Source organism: Rattus norvegicus, chromosome 12 (genome assembly GCF_021556685.1).
Source record: "Rattus norvegicus strain SHRSP/BbbUtx chromosome 12, alternate assembly SHRSP_T2T, whole genome shotgun sequence".
NCBI lineage: Eukaryota > Metazoa > Chordata > Mammalia > Rodentia > Muridae > Rattus > Rattus norvegicus.
The window spans coordinates 46,248,731-46,258,754 of NC_141545.1; the positions used below are offsets into that span (position 1 = coordinate 46,248,731).

The 10,024-nt window shown below is 51.6% G+C and overlaps 1 protein-coding gene across 1 annotated transcript; it reads left to right on the forward strand.

The window, feature by feature from the left end:
* The first annotated feature begins 146 nt into the window (after nt 1–146).
* On the forward strand, nt 147–9,703 carry Rfc5 (replication factor C subunit 5). Its single transcript, NM_001107146.2, has 11 exons — nt 147–286; nt 1,343–1,407; nt 2,564–2,700; nt 3,593–3,672; nt 4,463–4,536; nt 5,516–5,675; nt 6,220–6,301; nt 6,604–6,733; nt 7,206–7,283; nt 8,210–8,264; nt 9,108–9,703. The coding sequence occupies exons 1-11, from the start codon at nt 228–230 to the stop codon at nt 9,202–9,204; spliced, it is 1,017 nt and encodes a 338-aa protein (NP_001100616.1). The 5' UTR covers nt 147–227; the 3' UTR covers nt 9,205–9,703.
* The last annotated feature ends 321 nt before the right edge of the window (nt 9,704–10,024 follow it).

A 10,024-nucleotide genomic window follows, 5' to 3' on the forward strand; every position in this document is an offset into this window, starting at 1 on the left:
GTCTTCCTGAAAGCCTAAGACTGCCGGCTCAGGCCCTAACCTGGCTGCAGGCCCGCGACTCCGGTTACCTAGCAACCAGCACCTTAGCAACCGGGAGGAGGCGGGGCTGGGGCCGGAAGCCGGAAGCCGGAAGCCGGAAGCCGGAGGCGAAGACTCGCGAGGGTTGGTTTGCGCGCGGACTCCGAGTCCAGTGGTTCGGTGGCCGGTCCCTGCAGCATCTGTCAGTCATGGCGGCGGCGCCTTCGCAGCAGCAGCCCCGGGCGGCCCGGGCCCGGAACCTGCCCTGGTAGGAGCGGCCCCGCATCCTGCTTCCCTCCCTTCTTCCTAGGAGCTTTGCATGTCCCCCTCCCGCTCCCGGCCGGATACCTAGCCTTTGCGCCGCAAGCCGCCCCTCCGCTTCCAAACCGAACTGTCTGTGATCTTATGCCTGAGTTCAGCTCAGCCATCCTCAAGTGCCTCGAGCATCGCCATTGCGCTCTGATGACCCTAACAGATGGATCCTGGGTTTCTTTAGAATGGTTCAGAGACCGGAGGAGTGGGTAGGCTAGGATTCGAACTCGTGTTCGAATTCAGCGCTTGCATTCTCTCCCTCTTATTTGCGGGGGAAGGGACCGTAGCAGCGCACCTTTGTGGCGGTGAGGATAACTTGCAGGACCCAGTTCTTTCCTTTTACTGGCATGGATTCCCGGGATCCACTCCAAGGCCCCAGAGTTTGCATACTGATAGACCTTACAGCAGTTTAGCGGTGTTTTAAACAAAGCCTGCCCAGCCATGCTTTCTTTTCAGTTTTTCTGGTCTCTACTGAGGAGGAAGAATTGCCTTGGATCACACGTTAAATTCTCAGGAGTGGAGTTACAGACGGTGTGGTCTTTTGAGTGTGACTTCTGGAACTCAGGGTTGTTCTTTTCGGTAGCATGGTTCAGCACTCAGTTCCCGCTTGAAAGCCAAATCCCAAGTGTATTGCCCTTCACTTGCTTGTGGGTATTTGAGTATGAGTCGATGCCTAACTGAAGCTGTGCAGTCTCAGCGCTGTTGTCTTGGGGGCGGGGGCACTGTTGGTGTGGAGCAACAGGGAGCTGTCTTGCCCACTGGAGGATGTTCAGCAACCTCCTGACCTCTCCTCAAAAGAGGCCACTAAGACCCTCTGCAGTTATTACAGCTAACCGGCCTGACAGATGTCTCGTGGTAACTGAACAGCTCTTGGTTGTGAGTGCCACTGACTCTGTTCAGACGTGAAGGGTTTCTCTTCCTCTGCTGCTAGGACGTGAAGGGCTTCTTTGCATGTAACAGAACCCATGACTCTTGGCGTATAAACTGTAACGCATGGTGAATCCTTTTTCAGGGTTGAGAAGTACCGGCCACAGACTCTGGCCGATCTCATATCTCACCAGGACATCCTGAGTACCAGTGAGTACCTGTGTCTGCTGCTGTTGTTGTCCTGGCGGGAGGGTTTGGGTCCATTTCGTGAAGACGCTGTCCCTGCTGGATGACACTTAAGGATGGACTGTGCTTTATAGAATGGGCTGTGTGTTTCCTTCTCCATAGTGCACCAAAATATCTAAGAGGACACATTTTTAAAGATTGGTTTGTTTGTTTTGGTTTTTTTTTTTTTTTTTTTGGTTCTTTTTTTCGGAGCTGGGGACCGAACCCAGGGCCTTGCGCTTCCTAGGCAAGCGCTCTACCACTGAGCTAAATCCCCAACCCCGATTGGTTTGTTTTTATTGTAAGTGTGTGCTCCATGTGTGCCTGGTTTCTTCAGAGGCCAGGTGAGGGCCCAGGATCCTCTGGAACTGGAGTTGTAGGCTATTGTGAGCTGCCCTGTAGGTGCTAGGAACCAAAACCAGGTCCTCTGCAAGAGCACCCGGCTTAGCTGAGGCACCTTGTCAACTCCCCCATCCCCAAGACGACAACAGAGAGGAGAGATGACTGACTTTGCCTTATGGGTTCAGAGGTTCTGGTCCACCGTGCTTGGCTCTGTTGACTCTAGACCCTTGGTGAGCACAACTTCATGGCAGTGGGGGCATTCTGCTCCATAGTAGACAGGAAGTAGAGAGCTAAGCGGGGGTAGGGGTGAAGGTGGGGAATGGAGGTCAGTATGAACCTCAAACGCATGTGTTTGGTGGCCTGATTCCTCCAATGAGGCTGTGCCTCTAAACCAGTGATTCTCAACCTTCCTAAAGATGTGACCCTTTTAATGCAGTTCCTTGTGTTGTGGTGACTCCCCAACCATAAAATTATTTCATTGCTACTTAATAAATGGAATTCTGCTATTTACTGTTATAAATTGTAAATGTTTGATATGCAGGATATGTGTGTGATATGTAGCTCCTAAAAGGGTCAAGACTCACAGGTTGAGAACCATTGCTCTCAACTTTCTAGACCCTCCTGAGATAGAGAGACAGACAGACAAACCGTGGTCTGACTCCAGGACATTCCCTCCCTGTCTGCTCTGACTGGGTCACTGAAGAACTGAAGCACGTCTGGATGTAGCTTAAACAGGTGCTAAGGTGAGCATGCAGGACCCAGAGACTGACGTGTGTCATTGCTTCTTCCTGTCCTGCAGTTCAGAAGTTCATCAGTGAAGACCGCTTGCCACACCTACTTCTCTATGGCCCTCCAGGCACAGGAAAGACATCCACCATTCTGGCCTGTGCCAAGCAACTGTACAAAGATAAAGAATTCGGCTCCATGGTCTTGGAGGTGAGGAGACACTCTCACTCCACAAAAGCTCAGACCTTCGGACACTCACCTTTGGTCCTTTTTCACTCCCTGACCTGGTTGGGTTTGGCGAGTGGGATCTTGTGTGTGTGTGTGTGTGTGTGTGTGTGTGTTGGGGATGGGAGAGGGTGGTTTGGGGGGTGTCAATCGACACCAGCCCCAGGGGTCAAGACCCACAGGTTGAGAACCACTGCTCTACAAACACCTTTAAAAATGTCTCTTCATCTGGATCTTCTCAGATTACTGCACTGAGACATGCCATCTGTGGATTGTTGGGGCCTTGGCTGACAACTTTAATACCCTTAGGTTACAGAAACCTAATCGTGGTATTTGAAAGAAAAGCATTTGAGGGACTGGGGATGTAAGTCATGCACAAGGTCCTGGGTTTGATCCCAGCATAACAAACAGGTTGTGTACCTATAATCCCAGCACACAGGAGTTGGAGGCAGGAGGGTCAGAAGTTTACGGTCAACTTAGGCTATGTGAGTTCAAGGCCAACTCAAAGACAAAAGACCCTCAATCAAGAGGAAGGCATTTGACTTAGGCAGTAGATCTGAGGCTCAACCCCTTGCTGGCCACTCTTCTTTCTCCAGCTTTTTCAAAGCACAGCAGCCTCCAGGCAGTGAGGGCTTAAATTAGCATCAGTGGCTGGTGGCAGATTTCCTGGTTCAGGGTTTTATTTCCTGTATTTATGTGGATGCTCCTTGGAGGAGGAGGACTGTGCCTTTTAGGATGATGTGTGATGGCACGTGAGGCTGAGTCCAGGGCATTCGTTTTTGATGACTGTATCTTAGCTGTCATTAGATCTGAATGGCTGGATGACACTGGCTGCCACACAGTGTGATTGTGACGGCATCCTCTCTTCCTTGTGCAGCTGAATGCTTCCGACGACCGAGGGATCGATATTGTCCGGGGGCCAATCCTCAGCTTTGCCAGCACAAGGACAATCTTCAAGTGAGAATTATTTGTAGAATTTCTCTCCCCGCAGTTAGTGCAGGGCTGGGACACAGCTTCACTGTTTGGGCCCCCCTTGGCTGGTGTGAAAGGGAAGAAGGGGCGACTTGGTCAGAAGCAGGGACCAGTTCAGTGGCTGGAGAGGTGGAAATGCTTGAAGATTCCAAGAGCCTTTGGCTCCACATGGGTCCTTAGCTGGACAATCACATCCAATGCTGGATGAGCTGGTCTGAACTTAAACAGGGATAAGTGATCAGGAAGTATGACTTACATGGTGGTCAGTTAGGCAAGGAAGAGGGTGATGAGACGGTTCAGTAGGCTAAAGCACTTGCTACCCAGTCTGATGACCCCGAGTTCGATTCCTAGGACCCACATGGGAAAAGGGAGAACTGATTCCCTCAAGTCATCCTATGACCTCCATATTTGTGGTGTGACGTGATACTTACATACTCTCTCTCACACATGCGCACACAGTGCTAAATAGGCTTGGGTGTGTGCATAGCCATGGGATGTTTGTGCATGGCCTACTCACATCCCTGGGTTTCAGTCCTGCCCCACAAGCGAGCAGCTGACACAGGATACGGTGGGTAAGGAAGGCTAACACCTCAGGGTGGAATTAGCTGTCACTTCTAAAGGATGAAAGCGTGATTGGCAAGCGTGAATGCCTCAGCTATCAGCCTACATCGGGATCTGAGAAGGATGGACTTGGGGTAGCCTGAGTGTGAAGATGGAGATTCAGCCTGGTGTGGAAGGAAGCTGAGGACACCTCCACATGCCTTTGTTCTCCTAGGAGAGGGTTTAAGCTTGTGATCCTGGACGAAGCTGACGCCATGACTCAAGATGCCCAGAATGCCTTGAGACGAGGTGAGATTTGCTGCCCCATCTGAACTGAGTGAACTGAGGCCGGGAATTCTGGGTACATGTGACCTTTCCATCAGGAGGCACCATTTAGTCCAGTGATTCAGACAAGACTGCCCTGTAGGTAGGTCCCCTTCAGCACCCTCAAGATGGGTGGCCTCTGTCATTCAGTGGAAATAAGGCTTAAATCCCTTATCCACTGGCAGATCCTCTGTCTTTGGTAAAAGCTAACACCAGGAAAGACTGAGTGCAGGGGTGACCATGGTATGGGGTGAGTCCTGTGTTTTCCTGTGGAGTAGGGCTGGTGCCATCCTGTTGAAGACCCGTTGTGTGCAGCTCCTGCTAACACTGCTGGGAGGGAAGAACAGCTTCAGGAGCCTGGAAAAATGAGACCTGGGAGAGGGGAGCAGGATGTGTTCTGGTTCTAGCGTGTTGGCACCCTTCCTTCAGCATCTTGTTCTGCTGAGTGACTCGGTGTGGGCAGATCTGTGTGGGGACACTGGTCTCTCCGTGCTGCTGGCTCTTGCTCCCTGAATGCTCCTAGACTTTCAGACATGGGCTGCAGGGAAGTGTGCAGAGTCAGCTCAGACAAGGTGGGTCTCAACAACCTCAGACAGCATCTTGTACAGAGGGATGGGAGCTCTTGGACGGGGGGCCAGATCTTGAGGAAGAGTGCTAGAATTGTGGAGGTGATAAAAAGGTGCATTTGTGCGCTCTGATGGTGCGTGTCCTAGCTGTGCAAGTTGGGCGTGCTGACTCACACTGGACCGAGTCCACGCACTCCAGAGATGGGGGCAGGTGGGTCACCTGGAGTCTGAGCCCAGCGTGAGCTCCATATACACTGAGAGCTACACAGGATGGGGGCTGAGCTGAACTGTTGCTCATGTCCCATAATACCCTCTACCCCCACAGGCCACGTTCTCACTCTCAGTATCCTTAAGCTTCCCTGGGTCCTCTTATGTGAAGTGTTTGGTTTCTCTCCCAGTGATTGAGAAGTTCACTGAAAACACCAGGTTTTGCCTCATCTGTAACTACCTGTCCAAGATCATCCCTGCCTTGCAGTCACGGTGCACGAGGTTCCGATTTGGCCCTCTGACGCCTGAGCTCATGGTTCCTCGGCTAGAACATGTGGTACAAGAAGAGAAGTGAGTTTGTTTTAGAAGAAGGAAGAGGGGAGGTGTGGGGATTTGAGTGGCAGGGAGGTTGGGCAGAGTGGCTAATCGGAGGGAGTGTTGGCTACTGCCATCTCCTGTGGGCCCTGGATAGTCTGTCTCCTGAACCCTTGGTTCCACACCTACATTCCTGCAGGCTGTTCCCTCTGTTTTGTCTTGGGAACTGACTGTTGCTGAGTCCCTTTTTGCAGATGCTGCCAGCTGGCTGGAAGGGAAGGCTCTGCTCTGAGATCCACTCTGGGCCGTCAGATACCGAGCAGTGGCCTCTTCCCAGAAATGTCTCTTTCAGCAGCCACCTCCTTAAAGCCTTGGTCCATAGTAAAGCTCTGGCTGGATCCAGCTACTCATGTGACACACGTCCCTAAGCACTGCAGTAACTCAGATGTTCAGGAGAGTCCTGTCACCTCCGTTTTGATGTTTTCCTTCTTTTAAAGCTTCGTCACTCAAGGATCATACGGTTGATGAAATTTTGCTCTTTGCAGACAGCTTCAGTTAACTCTTACCCATTTCCTTTTAGCGTGGACATAAGTGAAGATGGAATGAAGGCCCTTGTCACTCTGTCCAGTGGGGACATGCGAAGGGCTTTGAACATTCTGCAGGTATGATCAGTCACACTGCAGGTTCTTCAAACCATTGCTTCAAAATAGTTTTCTAAGAAAGACAGCCAGCTGATCCACACATTCATTCAGAAACCTATTAAGATTCTCCTTGTCGTGCACCAGCTCTGCCTGTGCGCTCTAATGGGAAGTCCCGGTGCTGCTCTAAGCTATGGGAGGACGCTGCAGCTCTACTGCATGGGGCAGCATTCACAGTGGAGGGCAGCCCTCCCCACTGTCCTGGGCCTGTGTCATGTCACTGGCAGGACAGCTGCTGACAGTCCCTGGACCCCCTCCTCCTGCAGAGTACCAATATGGCCTTTGGGAAGGTGACAGAGGAGACTGTCTACACCTGCACCGGGCACCCACTCAAGACGGATATTGCCAATATTCTAGACTGGATGCTGAATCAAGACTTCACCACTGCCTACAAAAGTATCCTTTTTGGTGACTGTTGCCAGGTTCAGGCCTGGGGTGCGGGGGGCTCGAAGCCCAGGCTACAGCCAGCACCTATACCTGCCGGGTGACAGGTGTCAGCTGATGGGAAGCAGGTATCCCCAAGCAGAGAGCCCTTCTCCTCAATGGCTCCAGCCCAAGTGAGTGAGGCTGTATGTAGCTTCTCCGTTCACGGCAGTTAAATGGACTCATGACCTTGTTCTGCAGTTAAATGAAAGCTACAGGTGGCTGTGTGACCCTTCAAAGAGAGGTCTGCTCTGCTGTCTGAGGAATAGGGCTGTACTGTGTAGAAAAGCCTTATTGAAGGTAACGGGTCAAGTTAGAATTGGACCTGTGTACAGCTACTGGGATGAAGACCCCTATTTCCAGGTCGGCCTCCAGGGTCTGCTGTTGAAGCCTCCCCACAGCATGTTCTGGAATGGTTCCTCTCACCTTAGCTGCTTTTCCCTAGATATCATGGAGCTGAAGACTCTGAAGGGCTTGGCACTGCACGACATCTTGACAGAGGTTCACTTGTTTGTGCACAGAGGTAACTGGGCTGGATAGGAGGCACAGCTTTGGGATGGCCACAGAGAGCATAAGGTCTTAGCTCTTGAGCAGAAACAGGAAGAGGGTGACTGATCCTTAATCTTGAGCGGTTCTGAATGGCTTTGTTGCAGCCCCTTTTTAATACCTGGAGCTGCATAGAGGCTTTTTCCTAAAGGGGACTTTTTGGATAGGAAGTACTGTATCTTTCATTCTTGTTACATGCTCCCCATGCCAGGGACTGAATCCAGGGCCTTGTACATGTGAAGCATGTAATCTACCACAGGGCTGTATCCACACCCTTGCTTCTGGGGTCTGCACCCAGACACTTGGAAGTCACCTGTGTGCTCCTGTAAACTAGGCAGCCTCCAGGAAGCTGCCTTTCTGCTCCTGTTTACTGCCTTGTTTCAGCGATCAGTCTCAGCATGGGCAGAACCTGGGAATCACCCCAGACCATTCAGGATGAGGCAAGGGGATGTCAGCCTTTGGAAGAGGCCCTAGGGGCTCCTCCACATAGCCTTTTCTCCCAGCAGCCACCCCCAAATGGAGAGGCTCTCAGGTCCCAGGACTGTGAGCCTGTGTGGACTCTGTTGCTTAAGTTTGTCCTCTGGGTAACATGAGCCTTCTGGTTAGTTTACCTGGTTAGTGAACCTGGTTAGTGAGCTTTCTGCCACCTCCAATGGATAGGGTCTGAGGCTGCTTGGGATGGGGCTGTGTGTGTGTGTGTGTGTGTGTGTGTGTGTGTGTGATGGAACTCATCTCGTCCTGAGCTGCACCCCAGCCTGTGTGTGCTAGAAAGCAGTGGGGCCTACACCGGGCTCAGTTCATCGGTCTGGTGACCTACATGCAGTGGGTCGGAGGGATGCTCATGCTTGTCAAAAGTCCTGTGTGCGGGGGGATCCTGCTCATTAGATTCTGTTTTTCCCTCAGTTGACTTTCCGTCTTCAGTTCGGATGCATTTATTGACCAAAATGGCAGACATTGAGTGAGTGTTTTCCCATTTCAATTCTTTGGCTTTAGTTTCAGCTTCTGTGCCATTCACACATGGGGCAGTCTGGTTTGGGGTAGTGCCCAGTGCACTGTGGAGAAGGCTGTGTGCTGCCTCCAGAGCCCAGGGCAGCGGTGCGGAGGATGAGCACAGAGCGGCCTCTGCGCGAGTTGAGCCCTTGCTCTCCTCACACTGGGCGTGCAGACAGGAGATGGCCAGCTACTCTGCTTACTAAGGCATTGTGGCACACATGAGCACAGTAAACACTGTCACTACTCCCCAGTGACGCTGGCAGCTGTCATTTAAGTGGACAGCACACTGGGCTCCAACCAAATACTAGTATCACAAGTTCCAGGAGGCTGTCACTAGCTCATGTACACAAAGTAGGTCACGTCCTATCACTATTGGGAGTGATTTTGCTTTTAGTGGCCAGGCATTTAAAAGTAACAAGATGAGCTGCTAGTTCCTGCTTTACTGCCCTGTCATAAACCTCCAGCTCTCTGCTGCAATGCCACAACCAGAGGAGCATCTGCAGAGCTTATAGCACGGTCCCTAACCCTCACCCCATGCACCCTGCCTTCTGTGCGTAGAGGGAGGATGGATGCCGAGTGCAATTCAGAACCTCCTGGTGCTGAGTTTCTAATCTGCCCTCGGCAGCTTCAATCAAATGGCCAACTGAGTGCCAGGGAGAAGAAACTTGAAGGACACAGACCAGAGTCCTCACCAGGGTGTGTCTGTCAGCTCCAGTGCCTTTTGTGCAGGCTACAGTAGCTCCCACATTCTCGCCGATAGGCAGGGCCTAGCGTTTGCTTTATACTCAACTTGGGCTGTTCTCCCCAGGTACAGGCTCTCTGTCGGCACCAGTGAGAAGATCCAGCTGAGCTCCCTCATTGCTGCTTTTCAAGTTACCAGGGACTTGATAGTTGCAGAGGCCTAGAAAACCCAAGGCCTGAGTTGCAGAAGCCTAGAAACTTGGCCCTTGCTCAGGCCCATCGGTGACTGGAGGACAGAAGACATGCTGCCCTGGGCCAGTGGATAAAATCAGTCACAGACTTTTCTCCCCAGGCATTTAGATAGTGCTATCTGTGGCTGTTTGGAGCAGGGATCTACAGAGCAACTTTAATCTGGAAGAATCCATTCTGCTTGTCTTCTATAGGGGAAAATACCCCGCCCCGTGGAGAGGGCTGCTTTAAAGTCGTCACTGTCACTCTCTGGGATGACAAAATTGGCTGCAGTGTTCATGTGGAAACTGAGTGTGCTTCAGTGTCTCCCAACTCTGAATGGGTGCCAGGAGGATTCTGATCTAATGTTTTGTTAAGAATTTCAAAATCAGGGGTTGGGAATTTAGCTCAGTGGTAGAGCGCTTACCTAGGAAGCGCAAGGCCCTGGGTTCGGTCCCCAGCTCCGAAAAAAAGAACCAAAAAAAAAAAAAAAAAGAATTTCAAAATCAGTCTCTTCTGCCCCTAACCTCAGGACTCAGGAGGCCGAGGCAGAAGTGCCAGGCAGTTGGCAGTTGCAGGCCAGCGTAGTGAGACAGACCCTGCTTACCAGCAGATTCCAAATTCTATTGTGAAAATAGGAAAGAAATTCCAACACAGTTGGCCTTCAGACTGCGTGCCTGCCTTGTTGGGAAGGGATGGGGCAAACTTCCCTGTATTCACAGCAAGTACTCCCCAGTGAGAATAAAGTGTTCTGTGTTCTAATCCGCACTGGCCTGTCTGCCTGTGTTTCTGTTACCTTGGGACCAGACTTCCCTT